This window comes from Pelophylax lessonae, assembly GCF_965119305.1.
Source record: "Pelophylax lessonae genome assembly, chromosome: 4".
Taxonomy (NCBI): Eukaryota; Metazoa; Chordata; class Amphibia; order Anura; family Ranidae; genus Pelophylax; species Pelophylax lessonae.
Genome location: NC_138771.1, coordinates 137355762 through 137376362, shown reverse-complemented (window position 1 = coordinate 137376362; position 20601 = coordinate 137355762). Strand labels below are relative to the sequence as shown.

At 42.6% G+C, this 20601-nt stretch overlaps 1 protein-coding gene across 2 annotated transcripts in view; it reads left to right on the top strand.

Annotated features, from left to right (window-relative positions):
* The window catches only part of HERC1 (HECT and RLD domain containing E3 ubiquitin protein ligase family member 1), a 212322-nt gene that overhangs the window by 155361 nt on the left and 36360 nt on the right, over positions 1 to 20601 (top strand). For both annotated transcript variants that reach the window (XM_082255125.1, XM_082255124.1), the window contains exons 62-69: positions 5914 to 5979; positions 8624 to 8749; positions 9084 to 9222; positions 10224 to 10405; positions 12832 to 12987; positions 17312 to 17434; positions 19171 to 19273; positions 19463 to 19632. In XM_082255125.1, coding sequence (XP_082111251.1) covers positions 5914 to 5979; positions 8624 to 8749; positions 9084 to 9222; positions 10224 to 10405; positions 12832 to 12987; positions 17312 to 17434; positions 19171 to 19273; positions 19463 to 19632 — 1065 coding nt within the window. The remainder of the gene's footprint in view (positions 1 to 5913; positions 5980 to 8623; positions 8750 to 9083; positions 9223 to 10223; positions 10406 to 12831; positions 12988 to 17311; positions 17435 to 19170; positions 19274 to 19462; positions 19633 to 20601) is intronic.

Genomic DNA, 20601 nt, shown 5'->3' with positions numbered 1-20601 from the left:
GGCCTCAATTCTGGACCCCAGGTTCTGTAGATCAGAGTGGATGGCAGAAGTGATCTGGGTGGCAGTCTGGGCCAAACCCTTGGAGAGCATTTTGGAGAATGTGGCCATTATGTATAAAAAGTCCTGTGGATTATTAGCAAGCAGAGGCAGTGTGCCCTGAGACAGGCCTGGTTGATCAGTGTAGGCCCCAACTGGGGACTGTAATAAATCATCCAGCGTCCGCTCCAGGAGGGAGACAGTGGAGGCTGGGGACAAAAGTGGACGGTCCAGGGGGGTTGCAGGGCTACTGTGCACTGAACCGTGCTGCGGTGGCTGGAGTGTCCGAGATGTCTTCCTCACCTTTTGGGACCTGCGCTTTGGGAAGTGGCGGTCGCAATCTTAGGGCTGTTGGGTCGGCAGGCCACCAAACCGTGTTGGTGGGAGAGGTCCTGCGGACATGCGATCCGGGCGTCGGAGGGTCCCAATGCGTTCCCTGATGTTGTGGGAGCTGGGCTGTTCACTAGCGCCATCACCTCCATTCTTATCCATTTATATAGTCTTTTGGCTATAGTTTAAGTGAGGCTGCAGCTTATTAGTACTTATTTATATCCTTTGATTCCTTAGCGCGGATTCTATTATCTTTTTTTGGGCTGTTCACTGTCCGCGGCGGAGGAGTTAGTTCTTTTGCTGTAAGGACGCCTACAGAGCCGGAGCGGGACGGAGCTCCCTGGTTAAGCCACCATCTGGGGAGCCGCCACGCATGCACCCTTTTTATTTTTTTTAATTAAAAGTAAACATGCCAGTTTACTGTTTTAAATGGTATATTACACATAAATTTATCTAGAAAACTTAGACCAAGAAGTGGTGGCACTAGACATATACTTGGATTTTGCAGAAGCATTTGACGCAGTTCCCCACATACGGCTAATGTGAACCTGAAGTCTACAGGCTTAGAAAATTCAGTTTTTAAATGGATAGAAAACTGGCTAAAGACTGTGTTTCATACTCAGAATAGTCTAAGGTTATTAGTTGTGTACCCCAAGGTTCAGCGTTGGAACCCTTACATTTTAACCTAAAAAATTATATAGGGTTCGGGATAGAGTACCATTTCAGTGTTTGCAGAGCTATGCCGTGGAATAATGTCCTTACAGGATTTGATGGGGCAACTATGTGGCGAATGAGGTTTAATGTTAATAAATCATCAAATAGCGGCTAAAAGCCTGAATGCATCATACGTTTTCTAGCAGGAGAACAGCTGAGTAAGTTGATGGTTGAGAAGGATCTTGGTGTTCAGGTAGATCATAAACTTAATAATAGCATGCAATGCCAAACTGCAGTTTCCAAAGCAAACAAAACACTTTCTTGTTTTACCAGTTCACAAAAAGTATATTGGAGTACTGTAGAAAGTGCTGAGAAGGGCAATCAAACTGTTAAAAAAGGGGATTCACTCCAGAAATAAAGAGATTATTCTCCCACTCTACAAGACTCTGGTCCGGCCACATCTGGCGTATGCTGTCCAGTTCTGGGCACTGGTCCTCAGGAAGGATGTGCTGGAACTGGAGAGAGTCCAGAGAAGGGCAACAAAAATAATTAGGGGAATGGAGGACATCGGCTATGAGGAAAGACTACAAGCACTGAACTTATTATTATTATTATTATTATTATTATACAGGATTTATATAGCGCCAACAGTTTGCGCAGCGCTTTACAATGTGAAGGAAGACAATACAGTTACAATACAGTTCAAAACAGGAGGAACTAGAGGGCCCTGCTCGTTAAGAGCTTACAATCTAGAAGGGAGGGTCAAGTGAAACAAAAGGCAATGACCGTGGGGGATGGGTTGATGGAGAAAAAGGAGGTACATTTGTTAGGGGTTGGTAGGATAGGCTTCTCTGAAAAGGAGGGTTTTCAGAGATCGCCTAAAAGCTAATAGAGTGGGGGATAATCGGACAGATAAGGGTAAGGAGTTCCATAGGATTGGAGAGGCTCTGGAAAAGTCCTGGAGGCGAGCATGGGAGGAGGTGATGAGTGAGCTAGAGAGCAGGAGGTTTTGAGAGGAACGAAGAGAGCGATTAGGTTGGTATTTTGAGATAAGGCTGGTGATGTAGCTGGGGGCTAGGCTGTGGATTGCTTTGTAAGATGTTGTAAGTATTTTGAATTTAATTCGTTGGGTGAGCGGAAGCCAGTGGAGGGCTTGACAGAGAGGAGCAGCGGACACTGAGCGATTGGTGAGGTGGATGAGTCTGGCGGCAGCATTCATGATGGATTGAAGGGGGGATAGCCTGTGTAAAGGTAAGCCAATGAGAAGGGAATTGCAGTAGTCGAGGCGCGAGATGACCCAGGGAGTGAACTAGGAGTTTTGTTGTGTCTTTGGTTAGAAAGGGGCGTATTTTGGAGATGTTGCGGAGGCTGAGGCGGCCAGATTTGGACAGCGATTGGATGTGGGGTTTGAAGGAGAGTTCAGAGTCCAGGACAACACCTAAGACCTTGGCATGTGGGGATGGGCTGATGGTAATGCCATTGATATTGACGGAGAAATCAGGGGAAGGGGCACGAGGTGGAGGAAAAATTATAAGCTCGGTTTTGGATGGATTGAGTTTGAGGAAGTGGTGAGACATCCAGACCGATATGTCTGATAGTAAATTAGTGATACGTGAGGAGACTGAGGGAGAGAGCTGAGGAGTGGATAGGTAGATTTGGGTATCGTCAGCGTAGAGGTGGTATTGGAAGCCGTGGGAGGCTATCAACTGACCTAGAGAGGAGGTGTAGATTGAAAATAGGAGGGGTCCAAGAACAGAGCCTTGGGGAACTCCAACAGAGAAGGGAAGAGGAGAGGAGGAAGTAGAATTGTAGGTAACTCTAAAGGTGCGGTTAGATAAGTAGGAAGATAACCAGTTAAGAGTACAGTCACGGAGACCAAAGGCATGGAGTTTTTTGAGGAGGAGGGGATGGTCAACCGTATCAAAGGCAGCAGAAAGGTCCAGAAGTAGGAGTACAGAATACTGTCCATTGGTTTTGGCCGTTAGCAGATCGTTTGTCAGCTTTAGGAGTGCAGTTTCAGTGGAGTGTTGAGGCCGAAATCCAGACTGAAGGGGATCAAGGAGGCTATTCTCGGCAAGGTGGTCGCACAGTCGGTTGTAGACTAGACGTTCGAGGAGTTTGGATGAAAAGGGGAGCAAGGAAATAGGGCGTAGGTTGTTCAGATCGGTTGGGTCCAGTGAGGGCTTTTTAAGTATGGGGCTGACTAGTGCATGTTTTAGAGAGTTGGGGAAGATGCCAGAAGAGAGAGAGAGATTGAAGATGTGGGTTAGAGAGTGTAGAATAGGGCCAGAAGGTGAACGTAGCATTTGCGAGGGAACAGGATCCAGAGGGCAGGTTGTTAAGTGGACGTTAGCAAGTAGTTTAGCAACCTCGTCTGTAGTGGCGGGGTTGAATGAGGGAAGTAATGATCGCACTTGTGGGCGTGAAGTATAAGGCATGGAGGAAGGTATCTGAACAGCAACGATCTCCTTACGAATTGTGTCAATCTTCTGTTTGAAGTGGTTGGCAATCTCCTGGGCAGTGAGTGAGTCGGTGGGAGGGGGTAGTGGAGGACGGAGTAGAGAGTTAAAGGTAGCGAAGAGTTGCCGGGGGCGTGATGACAGGCTGTTAATGAGAGTGATAAAATAGGTCTGTTTGGCAGCGTGGAGACTGGAATTGTATTTTTGGAGGGCGGATTTACATTGGTTGAAAGCATTCTGAGACTGAGTCTTACGCCATAGGCGCTCAAGAGCACGGCTATGCTTTTTCAGACTTCTAGTGTTATCGGTTTGCCAAGGTTGAAGGGGTCTGGGCCTGATTCGGAGTGTGGTGAGGGGGGCCAGTTTGGAAGTGGTAGGAGTGTTAGTATTAATAGGGATGTTGAAGTCGCCAAGAATGATTGTGGGGATTTCAGAAGAGAGAAAGTAGGGTAGCCAGGCGGAGAAGTCATCAAGAAAGGTTGATACTGGTCCAGGGGGGCGGTAGATCACAGCTATCCTTGGAGAGACCGGGGAGAAAAGACGAATGCAGTGTACCTCAAATGAGGAGAGTGACAGAGAGGGAGGCGGCTGAAGTACCTGAAAGGAGCTATGTGGGGCTAGAAGGATCCCGACACCCCCTCCCTTGCGTCCGTTGGGTCTAGGGGAGTGAGTCCATAGAAGACCACCTTGGGATAGGGCAGCAGAAGACGCAGTGTCGGATTCGTGAAGCCAGGTTTCGGTGATGGCGAGTAGATTAAATGAATTAGCGATGAAAAGGTCATGGAGAGAGGTGAGTTTGTTACAGACAGAGCGATCGTTCCAAAGGGCGCAAGAGAAAGGGAGTCCAGTCTTGGGAAGAAGAGAGATAGGAACTAGATTGTGCTGACTGCGACTGCAGCCAGAGGGTGTAGGGTAGGTGGTGTATTGAGCATGGGTAGATGGAGGCCCAGGGTTTGGGGATATGTCTCCAGAGGCCAGGAGAAGCAGAAAGGTGAGGGTGGTAATATGAGAGTGTGATTTATATGAAGGGACATGCCTCAGTGTCCTTGAAGATTTGTGTGCATGTCGATTTAGAAATAGCAGGAGATGGTGAGTGCAGTAATAAGGCGAGGACAGAAGTGAGGATGATATATATAAGCTGTGGGGTGGAGAAGAGGGGTGAAGTAGAGAGAATTTAAGGATGGAGGATAGGGCAGTCAGAAGAAGTGGCAGAGAGTGCATTTTACCAGGATAGAGCTGAAGAGGTGAGACAAAAAAAAAAAAAAATGATGGAGATCACCTGCAGTATATGTGGTATATATCTCAGCCTTTCCTGTGTTCATTCACTTTGTGCATTCTCTGAAGTGCAGAATCAGAAGTAAAAGCCACTTGTAGAAATCGTCCCCCCCACTTAGAGAAGAGAGCCCCCCAAAAGCAAATGTGCCCCCCTGCAAACTTATTCTCTCTGGAGAAGAGACAATTGAGGGGGGATATGATATCAATGTACAAATACTGTACTGGCAACCCTAGCATGGAAAAACCTATTCAGAGAAAGGGAATACAATTAGACACGTGGCCACTCGCTAAAACTAGAGGAAAGGCGGTTTAACCTTAAAATACGCAGGGGGTTCTTCACTGTAAGAGCAGTAAGGATGTGGAATTCTCTTCCGCAAAGTCGTATCAGCAGGGAGCATCGATGGTTTCAAAAAACTATTAGATGGGCACCTTAAAGACCACAACATACAGGGGTATACGATGTACGGTTAACAGCAAACACACAAACACACACATCATAGGTTGAACTGGATGGACTGATGTCTTTTTTTTCAACCTCACAAACTATGTAACTATGTAAAAAAGGCGTGGAGGAGCTCGGATATAAGGAAAGATTAGCTGAACTGAATTTATTGTCACTTGAGAAAAGGTGATTAAGGATGGGATATGATCAGCATGTATGAATACATAAGGTGTCCATATAGTAAACTTGATGTAGAGTTATTCACTTTCAGGTCATCGCAGAGGACAAGGGGGCATTCTTTACACCTGGAGAAAAAGTATGGAGAGGCTTCTTCACAATAAAAGCTGTAAAAATCGACTACGTCAGAAACTAGTTCTGGCCAGCTCAGATTGATTTTAAAAAGAGGTGGATGCATTCCTAAATGCATAAAATATAACTGAAAACAAACATTTATAGGTAATTGATCCATGGAAAATCGAATTGCCTCTTGGGGAATCGGGATGGTTTTTTTTTTTCCCACTGGAGCTAATTGGACCATGTTTTATTGGAGTTCAATTTGCCTTCTTTTGGATCAGCTGTGGGTATAGGGTGGTGTTCATGAAGATTTTTTTTTTCTATCGGTTAAAGTAGATGGACTTGTCTTTTTTTTCAACCTGACTAACTATGTTCCCCTTCAATGCAAAAATGATCATATCTGTAAATTCTTTTACAAAACAGGATAACAGCAAATGGATGAATGGGACAGATGAACAAATTATGGCTTGGGCCACCTCCAGGCCAGAGGTGTGTTTTTTAAATGTTTTTTTTTTTTTTTAAATCTGTATTTGTCAATAACAACAACATGGAGTACAAAGGATACATTCAGGCATTGAGTCAACATAGTCAGTAGAATCGATATGTATAGAGTCATAACATTTGGTAACATTGGTGATGCATATCAAGTAGTGTCATTTCTGCAAACATTTCTTTCAGTCCAAGAGAGCTCTGGTGCCTGTAGTGATAGACATTACTGGTAAAAGGTGAGGGAAATGTTGCCAGCGGGAAAAGAGAAATAGGTCTTTTATTTTTATTTTTTCATTTTAAATTGTGAACAGTAAATGTTAAATAAAGAAGCGTAAAGGGAGAACCGAGAGGGAAAGGGGAGGTAAAGAGAGGGGTAGGGAGGAAGGGGGTAAGTAAAGAAAGCACAATAACAAACCCTGGTGACACTCCTAGAAAGTGTTGGCTCCTCGTAGTTGTGTTTTTTTTCTTTTTTTATTTATCTGAGAATTTAAATTGCATCCAGTAGAACCATGTGTTATAAAAACCGTTCTGCTGTCTAAGAGGGAAGGGTAAGCTTTCCTATTTTCATTAAATCATTGACCTTCCTGACTCATTGACCAATCAAGGGGATGAGGGGGGATTTTCAGTTGGCCAGAATACAGGATCTAGCTACACTGAGAAGGCGCAAAGCTGGGAAAGTGCGCTAAGACACAAAAGGCATGCTGCTGGGTCATCTGCAAGGGAGAGACCCGTCAACTCAGTAATCAAATCACATATTGTCTGCCAGAAAGGAGGGATCTGTGATCAAAACCAGACTATGTGGAGCAGTGGGATTGACATCTGGAAACATTCCATGCAGTCTCATAGGGACTCTATAACATCTGGTCAGTAATTTACGCCCTGATTCCTGAAGCCTAGAGGAGACTGAGGATTTGTGAGCAAAGTTTAAAATGTAGTCCACTTGCTCAATGTTTATATGTTTTTTAAAGAAAATAGTTTCTTCAAGTTGAGCTGTTGTAATAGGCTGTCCATTCAGTGGATCTGAATTGGTCAGCATAGGGGTAACCCTAAATAATGGGCAACTGTAGACCATATCATAGCAAGTTACAAGCCTGCTTTATTAGGCTAACAGAATATGGGAAGGCTGAGATAGCTTCCTCTGATTTCCACCAGTTAGCCATTAAATGTGTTCCTCAGTTCAAGTCGATTGTGTCCTGCATCTTTACATGTAACAAAGACATACTGGAAGTATCATCCACCGGAGAATAGTTGTCAAGTCATATTTCACGAAACTTAATGCAAAATTAGACCCATGTCCTTTCAATCGGCTGTATTATTTTCATTGGCTAGCCTGCGCTAGAATAAAGTCCACAGCTGTCAGTAGTTCAACTTTTTTTGCTCCAGTTATTTTTATACAGCATTACTTCATATTTTTCTTAAATGCTCAACTTCTCTAAATGTAGACAGACATGACCATAGTTCACAATTGGCAATAGTTCAAACTATGTGGTGTAATTTGGTTTTATACTGCCCTAGGCAAGACTAAAATCAGGGGGTATGTGGGGTCTCTGGTGGACTGTGGGGTAGTAACACCCTAGCACCCCCCCCCTCTGCTAACCTGCCACAGTGCTCCCCCCCCAACCACACCCCCATCTACCCACCCTCAAGTAGCCACAGTTCTCCCCCCCCCCCCAAACCTCTCACTAGCCTGCCATAGTGCACCCCCCCCTGCTGGGAAAAGAGATAAGAATAGGAAGGAAAGGGAGATGGGGGAAATGGAAGAAGGGAAGAGAAGTGGGGGGGAGAGAAGGAGGCGGGGGTGAGACAAAGGGAGGAGAGAGAGGGGGTGGGTGGAGAGAGACACCCCCAGTGCCCACACTCACCTCACAACCCTCACACACCCCCAGTGCCCACACTCTAGAGGACAATTGTCAGCTGGGTGATGTAGTTGGGATGCTATAGAAAAGGGGGGCGGAGAGCTCATCTGAGTCCTAAGCACTTACTGTAGAAGTGTCGGAACTTGTAGAGAGTCCAGATGTGCAAGGATGGATCGGGAAGCCCACAGCAAATGGCTGTGAATCCGCAGGGCATGCCTCTCCTCCTGCTTTCTCCTCCTCCTTCCTTTTACTTTATAGTAATAGGGAAAGGTACGACTGTGGCTACAGGTTAGGAAGAAGGATGCAGCTGTGAAAGAGGAGGGGGAAGGAGGAGGCATGGCTGTTCCTAATCCCAGTGCGAGTCAGGGACAGTGCGGGGAAGGAGGGGCAGCACCGGGGATGATTGACAGCTCCACTCAGCCTGCTGTCAGGTCCGGTGTGACGTCAGTGGCAAACAATGTTGGGAATGTTGCACACAGATGACGGAGGGCCGGTGTCCGGCCCACTGAAAAATGCCACCCAAGGCAAACGCCTTGTTTGCTTCATGGTAGATACGCCCCTGGTCATGTCTATGTCTACATTTGGAGAAGTTGAGCATTTCTGGAAGAAAATAAGAAGTTATGCTTTCTGGAAGAAAAAAAAGAAAAGCAAATTGGAGCAAAGACTGTTGAACTATTGCCAATTGTGAACTTTAAACTTGAATGATGGCCGTGTACCTGACCTGTGTTTTTGTTCTAGTGCCGCATCTCTCTGTATAGTGAACATACATTTTAATTGTTACTCTGCAGGACTGGCATCTTGGAGGCAAATGTGATGTGTACCTGTGGGGAGCTGGGCGCCATGGACAACTGGCAGAAGCTGGCAGGAATGTGATGATTCCATCAGCAGCCACATCCTTCTCCCAGGCACAGCAGGTATTGCAGTAGCAGAAAAAAATGACACCCAATTCATATAAAGAGGCATATTGTGGAAAATAAAATATTTTTTTGTTCTGCAGTAAACTAGCAGTGCTTTTAAAAATGTATGGGCTTTTAACAATCTCGAAGACTAAGTTTATTCACACAGGGCCCTCTGCCTCTGTGTCTGCATTTGTATGTGTTTTATAAAGAAATTGTATTGTGTACACCTCTTAAAGCATTTTAGGTAATGGTTAGTAACATTAGTAATAATCATTATGCTGCAAATTTAATAATGCACAGCTAACATGTCATTTTGGTCTTCTTATGCAATGGTTTCTACTATTTTCAGGTAATCTGTGGCCAAAATTGTACCTTCGTTATTCAAGCTAATGGTACTGTTCTTGCCTGCGGAGAGGGGAGCTACGGTCGCCTTGGTCAAGGCAATTCAGATGACCTTCATGTGCTGACTGTCATCTCCGCATTGCAGGGTATGACAGTAAATCCACTTTGCAGTGCAGCCTAATCTCTGATGGATTACAGAGCCTGGTCATAGGTTGTTTTTTTTTTGTTTTCCTCCCATCTTCGGAGGGTTAGCCAGTATTCCAGTGTAACTGACCACTGAAACATATGTACACCACATGCAGACGTAAATTCAACAAACTGCCATTGACCATAAAATTAGGTTTTGATTAAACTTAAAGAGAACGCCAGACGTTTTTTTTTTGGTTAGAGTGAGGAAGAGTTAGATCCTTTGTCAGGTTTTGGGTGACCTCTGTCATCTGGGACTTTCTCTCACTTCTGGAAGTTTTCCGTCTGTGTCTCTGGGACAGGTACTGAGGGAAATATCCTTACTGGTTGTAAACTCTCAAAAAACATGTGCACAGCGTAGTATAGCTTGGTAGAACAGAGGGGCTGGCAGTTATCTTGCTTTAATTTTACTGCCAGCTACTAATAGTGGCAAGAGGGGAGGGGCGGGGAAGAGATCAGCTCACACACACAGGAGCTTACAGGCAGAGAGGGATAAATGAGAGCAGTGGGATGATGGAGGCATGTAAATTGACCATGGTATCATGAATCAGCAGCTATGATTACCGTGGTCAGCACACTAAGGGAGACACAAGAACAGGCAGGATCAGCCAGGTATTTTACAGTATAGAAGGAGACAGATTAGACCAAACAAGCACTGTGTTAAACCTTCTATAAGGGAACAGGATCTCTTCTTTTTTTTTTTCTCTCTTTTAGGGTTACAACCCTTTTTAATGGACACATCATTAAAAACCGGACTTATGTTCTATCCAGGGTTTTCCTTTCTTTTTCGAAATAAAATGCATTCTCATACAAAAATAGCACACAACACCCAAAGCAGAAAATCTCTAACATCTATGAAAAATGTTATGCATCAAAATTACAAAGAAAAATGAATTTGTATTTAATTTCCGTTATGCAAAAACTGAATTTATTCTCAAACCATGCTTTTTCTTGATAACAGGATTTGTAGTGACACAGCTTGTGACCTCTTGTGGCTCAGATGGACACTCCATGGCACTGACGGAGAGTGGAGAGGTGTTCAGCTGGGGAGATGGCGATTATGGCAAACTGGGACATGGAAATAGTGACCGTCAGAGGAGACCCAGACAGATTGAGGCATTACAAGGAGAAGAAGTGGTGCAGGTAAACACAAACAAATTTTATTTCGTACTTTGAATGTTTACAGGGCTTTTTACAAAATGTTCCTCTTTCTGTGATTCTTAGCTGAATGAAGTTGCTTTTCCTGATAATGTATTTGGCGATTTAGAACTTCTTTCTAACAGTTTTCCTAATACTTTGGCTATGAATACTTAGGCCCTTGTCTTTCCCAGGTTCATTTTAAAGTGTGAGTAGACATGGGTGGTATGGCTGTTACTAACCACAACATCCTTTTATCTCAATCGTACAGGCCACAGACAGTTTGTTCATACACCATGGAATATAGGCATGTACCTTCAGGTTATTGGACACTGGAAAAGCTTTAAAGGACACATCCCCTTGGCACCCATTTTATAACTGTACCCCACTTTTTGAGTCCTCAGTTTTGTGCAAGTGTTTGAAGGTGATGGACGTTTTCTCCATCACAGAGAAAATCACCTTTAAATTAACTAGTTTTATATTTTTTCTTTGGATTCTTCAATCAACACTTCACTATGTTCCGATTCCAACATAGACCCCATGCTGTGAGGGTGGCCTCCAATGTTGCTTCAGGCACTGGATCCTGCGTGGGTGCTCACTTTGACACTTGTGTAATGTGTTGAGTCAGCAAGCCCCAGAGTGCTTTACAGGGCCAGAGTCCCTAAAGCCTTATTTACAGTCCAATGTTGTGGACGGCCAAGACAGGATCACGCTGTATCTCTGACCGGTACTGTAAAAACGGAGCTGTGTTTGAAACGTACTCACCTCGCAGTGTAAACTTTTTAAACTCTGGCACTAAATCTCAACTACTCAGAGCTTTGTCTCGGCTAGATGACCAGGTATTACATCACAACACTGGTCATACACTTTTACGGTCCCTTCCCCCTAGAACCCCCATATAACGTACTCAGGCCCTTCCTCCTGCCATTTCACTGTGGATATTCCTTACAGGATGCTCTGCACCTGGGCTACCACATACTTCTTTCGGACATGCTTACTATATTCTCTGCAACTCATTCCGTGAGTACCCCACAGGGGAATACCCTCACTTTCACCTGCCAAAGGCTGGCACAATACTCAACCGCAAGGAGTGATAATGCATCCAATGCACCAGAGCAAAGACAGGCTCTAACACCGGTTCCAGAATATTATTATAGCTCTATTTCAGGCATGCACAAGCGGCCTATTTAACTAAAGCAAAATTCTCTGCATCTATGTCACATTTCCTGTGATCGGTTATGGCCTTAATACAGCTGTCTGCATCCAGAGTCCAAAAATGCCTTGTCTCTTCAATTATTCCCATTCTTCATCCCAAGTTAAATCTCAATATGCCAGTCCTAGAGGATGCAAACACAGAAGGGACTGAAAAAGACAAGTTTGTCTTATGCCCAAGGCCATCTTTTCTTCTAAAGGTGGTTTAAGAATTCCACCTCATTGAGGACATAGTCCTTCCAATCGATATGCCCTGTTTCTAAGCTTCCAAATGAAATCTCCCTGCATTGTCTGGATTTAGTCGGAGCCTTTTGAATATACCTCGAAACTACTTCTCCAATCATATGGATGGATTCTCTCACTGGCCACACAAGCTCTTGTGACTTTCTTGTGACCCTTGTTATTGGGTCTGTTGGCACAGTACTGTTTGCTTCATTGTTACCTGCCGCCCTTCTTATTAGTTGCTTGTGGTCCTTCCATGGTGTATGAGTACTCTATCTGTGCCCTTTACTATATGATTAGCATAAGAGGATTTTTGACTTGCATGTCAATTCAATATTTTGGAATACAGGACACAGACCACACTCCTTTCCATTTCTTGGTTCGCTCTCCATTGCTTGCTACAAAACTGAGCACTCGTGGAGTGGAATAGGGTTATATGGGAGGTGCCTAGGGGATATGTCCTCTGAAGGTATACACCTATAACCCATGACGTATGAATACTCTGCGTGTATCTTGTACTATACTCCAGGATTTAGAATTTACAGGTCAAAATGTCTCTTTTCTTTAGTGGCTTGTCCTTGCGGGTTTATTGGTTCCTTTACAACAGACGGGCAACCCAAACTGGTGAAATCACCTGAAGTTAAGCAGCAGCAAATGACACATGAGTCATGGTGACAAAGTGACAGACGTTTCTTCCCATATTAGTGACCATTCTTGTGATTGTGTCACTGTACCTCTAAACAAGCTGATTGGGCCCCATACGCATGGCAACAGTAGCAAGGCATTAACTGTGTCTGCAGACATGAGATATTGTGTGACCACTCTTGAAGACTGACACTCTAGGCACTCCTCACACCTTAAAACAAGTCATTGTCTCTTTACTCAAGTTATGGGCATGCATTAGCTATTCTAGATCAAAGTACATATGAAACCTAAAATATACATTAACAGATGTTACAATACTACCAAAACATATTTCTTTCTGAATCAAATTCCAGATGTCCTGTGGCTTCAAACATTCTGCAGTAGTGACAGCTGATGGAAAGCTTTTTACCTTTGGAAATGGAGATTACGGCCGCCTGGGCTTGGGAAACACATCCAACAAGAAATTGCCAGAGCGTGTGACTGCACTTGAAGGATTTCATATTGGTCAGGTAAAATGAATACATTACCTGTCCATGACTCTTTAACACTATAACCGCATTAGACGCTGCTATTATATTTTCTACCTCCTGTTCCCTTACTTGCCAATGTATACCGAGAAATGTTTGCTCTGTTCACGATTTATTATTTTGCTTTATTCCAAGACAATAAACAAATTAAATACCAAGCAACAAAGCTTTAAACAAACCATTACTTACCTCTCTAGCTGCCTTCATAGTGAAGATATTCTTTCTCAAAGATCACCACAAAGAATCTAGCTCAGTGGTTGGCCCTGCCAGACTCACTCTTTTCAGAGAAAGTTAAAACCACCAGCTGGAAACTTTTTGGCTAAACAGCAGCTGTATCCAGTCAGATGTTTAGGTATTCTTATATAGACAGTGGGGAAATCTGTCTATCTGTGCTGTCGATCTTTTGGATTTCTTTTGTTCAGCCCTCTGGCTGAATGTAAGAAATCTGATGGATGATAATCAGTTAATAATCATTTATGGAATTTAATAATGTAAATCATAACATATTGCAATTATTAACCACTTGCAGGCCCACCAGTAGCAGTTTTACTACTAAAGAGCAGTTCTCCTGCGCAGAATCTCATATATATATATATAGATATATATATATATATATATATATATATATATATATATATACACAGTGGGTACGGAAAGTATTCAGACCCCCTTAAATTTTTCACTCTTTGTTATATTGCAGCCATTTGCTAAAATCATTTAAGTTCATTCTTCTTCCTCATGAATGTACACATAGCACCCCATACTGACAGAAAAACACAGAATTGTTGACATTGTTGCAGATTTATTAAAAAAGAAAAACTGAAATATCACATGGTCCTAAGTATTCAGACCCTTTGCTGTGACACTCATATATTTAACTCAGGTGCTTTCCATTTCTTCTGATCATCCTTGAGATGGTTCTACACCTTCATTTGAGTCCAGCTGTGTTTGATTATACTGATTGGACTTGATTAGGAAAGCCACACACCTGTCTATATAAGACCTTCCAGATCACAATGCATGTCAGAGCAAATGAGAATCATGAGTTCAAAGGAACTGCCTGAAGAGCTCAGAGACAGAATTGTGGCAAGGCACAGATCTGGCCAAGGTTACAAAAAGATTTCTGCTGCACTTAAGGTTCCTAAGAGCACTGTGGCCTCCATAATCCTCAAATGGAAGACGTTTGGGACGACCAGAACCCTTCCTAGAGCTGGCCGTCCGGCCAAACTGAGCTATGGGGGGAGAAGAGCCTTGGTGAGAGAGGTAAAGAAGAACCCAAAGATCACTGTGGCTGAGCTCCAGAGATGCAGTCAGGAGATGGGAGAAAGTTGTAGAAAGTCAACCATCACTGCAGCCCTCCACCAGTCGGGGCTTTATGGCAGAGTGGCCCGGCGGAAGCCTCTCCTCAGTGTAAGACACATGAAAGCCTGCATGGAGTTTGCTAAAAAAACACCTGAAGGACTCCAAGATGGTGAGAAATAAGATTCTCTGGTCTGATGAGACCAAAATAGAACTTTTTGGCCTTAATTCTAAGTGGTATGTGTGGAGAAAACCAGGCACTGCTCATCACCTGTCCAATACAGTCCCAACAGTGAAGCGTGGTGGTGGTGGCAGCATCATGCTGTGGGGGTGTTTTTCAGCTGCAGGGACAGGACGACTGGTTGCAAACGAGGGAAAGATGAATGCGGCCAAGTACAGGGATATCCTGGACAAAAACCTTCTCCAGAGTGCTCTGGACCTCAGACTGGGCCAAAGGTTTACCTTCCAACAAGACAATGATCCTAAGCACACAGCTAAAATAACGAAGGAGTGGCTTCACAACAACTCCGTGACTGTTCTTGAATGGCCCAGCCAGAGCCCTGACTTAAACCCAATTGAGCATCTCTGGAGAGACCTAAAAATGGCTGTCCACCAACGTTTACCATCCAACCTGACAGAACTGGAGAGGATCTGCAAGGAGGAATGGCAGAGGATCCCCAAATCCAGGTGTGAAAGACTTGTTGCATCTTTCCCAAAAAGACTCCTGGCTGTATTAGATCAAAAGGGGGCTTCTACTAAATACTGAGCAAAGGGTCTGAATACTTAGGACCATGTGATATTTCAGTTTTTCTTTTTTAATAAATCTGCAACAATGTCAACAATTCTGTGTTTTTCTGTCAGTATGGGGTGCTATGTGTACATTCATGAGGAAGAAGAATGAACTTAAATTATTTTAGCAAATGGCTGCAATATAACAAAGAGTGAAAAATTTAAGGGGGTCTGAATACTTTCCGTACCCACTGTATGTATGTATGTATGTATATATATATATATATATATATATATATATATATATATATATATATATAAAAATATAGAAGCCGATCTGCAGGTGCTTGATGTCCTCCAGCCCCCGCCAATGGTTTGTAATACACACACAACTTTTATCTGCAAATGAAAAAAAAAATGTAAACAAGGCATATCTTAGTTCTGACGGGGGAGGGAATGGATTCTAGAATACATAAAAGCACCTAACAAAGTACACAAAAACACTGGCTTGGCAGACATTTAACCCTTTGGTTGCCCTAGATGTTTAACCCCTTCCCAGCCAGTGTCATTAGTACAGTGACAGTGTGTATTTTTAGCACTGATCACTGTATTCATGTCACTGGTTCCCGCAAAGTGTCAAATGTGTCAGATAGTGTCCGATAGTCCACCGCTATATCGCAGTCCTGCTATAATTTACTGATTTGTTGCCATTACTAGTAAAAAATAAATAAATAAAAATTCCATAAATATATTCCATAGTTTGTAGACACTATAACGTTCGTGTAAACCATTCAATATACACTTATTGGGATTTTTTTTTACCAAACACATGTAGCAGAAAACATATTGGCCTAAATTGAAGAATATGAAGAAATTAGATTAAAAAAAAAAAAACTTTTTGGTGTGGTTTATAGCAGAAAGGAAAAAAATATTGTTATTATTTTTTTGTAAAATTGTCGGTCTGTTTTTTTTTTTTTTTTGTTTACAACGCAAAAATTAAAAAAGCAGTGGTGATCAAATACCACCAAAAGAAAGCTATATTTGTGGGAAAGAAAGTACATTCATTTTATTTTGGTACAGTGTTGCGCGACCACGCAATTGTCATTGAAAGTACCGCAGTGCTGTATCGCAAAAAACGGCCTGGTCATGAAGGGGAGTCAAGTGGTTAATATATATATATATATATATATATATATATATATATACCCCCTAGTGTTCTCAGGTCCCTTAAAGAAGCAACGTACCACAAATCGAGTTGGGACCATTGGGGTCTCTTTATCTGTACTTTCTAAAGACACCGAACCTCCAATTGAGGACCTTTGTACCCTATGTTTTATTCATTGGCCATATGATATTCATATTCTGTATTGATATAAATGGGAAGTTTGGTCAGTTAGTAACTTGACACATGGTGTAATAAGGCACGTTAGAGGGGAATAACAAGTATATACCTGATCATTTGATATTATCCAATTTTAATGGTTTGTACACAATAAAATGTAAATTTAATATTTTTGGCTGTGACTTTATTCCTGAGAACTTGGTCACCGAAAAAACACCTACAGTTTACATTAGAGGGCTATCAGACTGCCAAGATCTGCTCTCATAGATTACCATGTGTTTAAGTGCCGGTTCACACTTGTGCGATGCGGGAACGCTGCGAATATGCAGCGTGTTCCTGCATCGCATTCGCACATCTGGCAGTTCACACTGCCATATGCGATACGCAGGGGGTGTCAATTGAAAGTTAACTACATCCCCCAGTTGTGATCGCATATCGCAGTGCGATCTGCAAGTTCGCACAGAATCGGATCGCACAAGTGTGAACCACTGTGCGATCCGATTCTGAGGCGGCTCAAAAAAAGCCTCATGTGCGAGTTTGCTGCGGATGCGCTGTGAATTCAGCCATACAAGTGTATGGCTGAACTCGCATCCGCACATGAGATCGCATGTAATGAAGGAGCAGTGCGCTCCAAATTACATGCGATCTCGCAAACCGCACAAGTGTGAACCGGCATTTAAAGTGATTTACAGAAGTTGTAAATACTTTAGTGTGTATGATCTGGATACAGGTTCTGTTTAACGTTTCAGTGATAATAGGAGGTCCTTCATGTGCACTGCAGATTTTAGTGTTTATTCTGCATTTGTTGTTGGACTGCTGACTTGGTAGCAGACATGGTTGATTTCTCTGCTTGTTGATTATTGCACTTTAGTTTAACTGTAAACTATCCTATATAATCATAAATTAACTTCCCACTAAATGTCTATCTGTCTGCAGGTGGCCTGTGGATTAAATCACACACTAGCTGTGTCTGCTGATGGTTTATTAGTTTGGGCATTTGGAGATGGAGATTATGGAAAACTTGGTTTGGGTAACTCCACTGCCAAATCTTCTCCACAGGTGACTACTCTGTTCTGTACACTGTTCTGTAGGTTTGTGTTTTTTTTTTTTTTTTTTTGTTATCTCCCTGTATAGACTGACATGATGTATGATGTTGCATACCAACAAAAGTCAAAATGAAATTCATTCAAATGAAATGTTTGCTTTATTTATTATACCATTGTTTGGCTATATTAAACCGTAATTTAAGAACGTGCAGTCAAACCCTAAACATGTGGAATGGCTGTGAAATCCTCGTATGCCTGGTGCAATCGTATAACTTTTGCTGCCACTTATGTGTCAACCTTTCATTCAAATTTCTTTCACATAGTTTTATAGCTTTTTAAGTTTCAAAGAAGCATACAAAAAGTCTGATTTAATCTAATAGTACAGAAAAATGATATAGGGGTTACAGCAGAAGCAGAATGTGAGGAAAAGAAGACAAAAAAAAATAAGACGGGGGGGGGGGGTTGTGTTTGCCCTGCCAGAAACATTGGTGCATGACAAGGGGTTAGTGTAAGCTGGCGGGTTAAGTGGACAGCTGGCAGCCATGATTTAGAATCAAGCGGTACAATGTACAATAGCTCATGTGTATTGAGCGTAAAAAGATGGAATATTTTCTATGTTGTAGGATTGTACAGCATTTGGCGTTTGTCCCTGTTGCTAGTAGCAAGTGAAAAGAAAATAGGATCAAGCTTGCAGACCAAGAGGATTCTAGCTGAGGGATGTGGAGTAGAAGAGCAGAGAAATGAGGGAAGATGAGAGAGTGAAAAGGGGCCGGGGTTAGGAGAGGGACATGGAGACCTGTGCATTCTGGGCACCTTATCCAATTTTCAATCCAGTATTAAAATTCAAAATGATAAAGCTGGGACACATGTTGGACTAGTAGTCCTTCACGGCTTGGTAGGCCTGATCTTCCAGCAAGCACAAGGTAAATGGTCCAGACATCTATGCCAGCTCTCTCATGTGTAATGAGACATTTTGCTCACTTCACTATATCAACCTGTGATTTAGGGGCACAGTCTGGCGCCAAACACCCCATTTTAGTGTCCATTTGAATACTAGTAGTAGAGCTGCACGATTAATCGTAACAGAATCGAGACTGCGATTCATTCCCCCTGACGATCTTAACATGACACTTGCTCAATTCTTTACATAGCTGTGAGGGAGCAGCTGTCAAAAAAAAAAAAAGAGCCTCCCACAAAAGCCTATCAGCATTAGTCTCCCACTGAACTGTAAACACAAATGATTACATTGTATCTTTTCTTTCCCTCTGCCGGAGGAAGGAAGTTTAACCTCTTAAAGACTAAACCCTTTTCCTACACTTGTTGCTTGCAAGTTAAATCAGTTTATTTTTCCTAGAAAAGTAGTTAGAACCCCCAAACATTTATATATTTTTTTTTTTTAGCAGAGACCCTGCAGGATAAAATGGTGATTGTTGTAAATTTTTATGTCACACTGTATTTGCGCAGCAGTCTTTCAAACGCAATTATTACACTTTAATGAATAAAAAAATAAAACAAAACCGTAAAGTTATCCCAATTTTTTTTATAATGTAAAAGATGTTACACAGAGAATCGTGAGAGAATCGTGATCTTTATTCCAAGCAAAAAAATTGTGACTCTCATTTTGGCCAGAATCGTGCAGCTCTAACTAGTAGTAAACATTTCATCATAAGGGGCTCCAAGCTTTGGGTTTAAAATCAAAAATCTTTGTTTGCAACTTGATTTATTTCTGCTTGTTCTTTTACTTTATAGAAAGTGGATATTCTGTGTGGCATTGGCATCAAGAAGGTGGCTTGTGGGACACAGTTCTCAGTTGCGCTGACCAAAGACGGTCACGTTTACACCTTTGGACAAGGTAGCCGCTGTGAAGCTTGCTATTTTTCTAAACCGCGTGTTGTAACTAGCAATCACCTCTCCTCTCATGCTTTTCCATGATGTGTCAGTCTCATAATCACTTCACCCTGCTTTCCTTCTATTGTGATGTGGACAATATCCTATCCCCCTTTTTAATACAATCCTTTCCTGTACTTATGTTGCCCTCCAGACCGCTTGATTGGCTTACCTGAAGGTCGAGCTCGAAATCACAATCGTCCTCAGTTGGTTCCGGGCCTTTTGGGCATTTTCATAGAGGACATTGCAGTGGGAGCGGAACACACACTGGCTCTTTCCTCCTCTGGGGAAGTGTATGCATGGGGAAGTAACTCTGAGGGGCAGGTTGGTGTTCACATCTACATGCACTTGGTGAATTGGGTTTCTTTTGAATTGACACCATCTTGATTGCACTTTTGTTGGAACCAAAAAAAAAATTACCAAATTACAAATACTGATTTAAGTCACAATAAACGACAAACACAAGGGCGCACCGGCCTAATGCATTATCCTTAAAAAAGTTTTATTAAAAATAATAGAATAAAAAATACTCACAAACGAGTTCTTGGTAAAAGCATATCAGACAAGATATAAAATCCTCAGCATCAAGAATTTTTTTGCAATCTCTAGTAATGTGCATGTATGGCAGTCCACACATGTATATTTATTATTACAAATTTTTAATATAAACAAGGTTTTTGAAAATATGCATCGATTCCCTTTTTTTTTTTAAATCAAGCTGATCTTATACATGCGTGCTGGTGTACTATGTATAACGTAATCTTATGCAGGGTTCAGAATAATTTAAAAGATAACCTGCACAATGATGGTTTCTTCAGACAAAACTTTATTCAACTGTCATACTTTAGCACATGGTCTCACACCTAGGGCCAAGCCTCTGACATGTTTCACCCTCTGGGCTCAGTCTTAGACAATCCTCTATGATTGGGGGGTCCTGGGGGTAGGGCTATGTGCTGAAGCTTGTCAGCAAATAAAAGTTTTGTTTGCGAATACCTCATTCATGGGCAGTTTTTCTTTTTCTTACTATGCTGAGCCATGTGTGGGGGAGTGATGGACTCCTCCAGTCCAGTTCCTGATTCCAGCATATGAGAGGAGCCCTTGAAGGGTTGGAGCTTGGATGCTTGAGGGTAAAGAACCTTCAGCATTTACAACCACTTTGAAGGATAACTAAACCCAAGAGCAAAAACTGGACTCCTATCTTGTCCATTGAGGGACACAGGAATTCAGATACAGTTGGGTATACGGCTGCCTACAAGAGGACTGGACACTGGCAAACAAAAAAATCCAAGACCA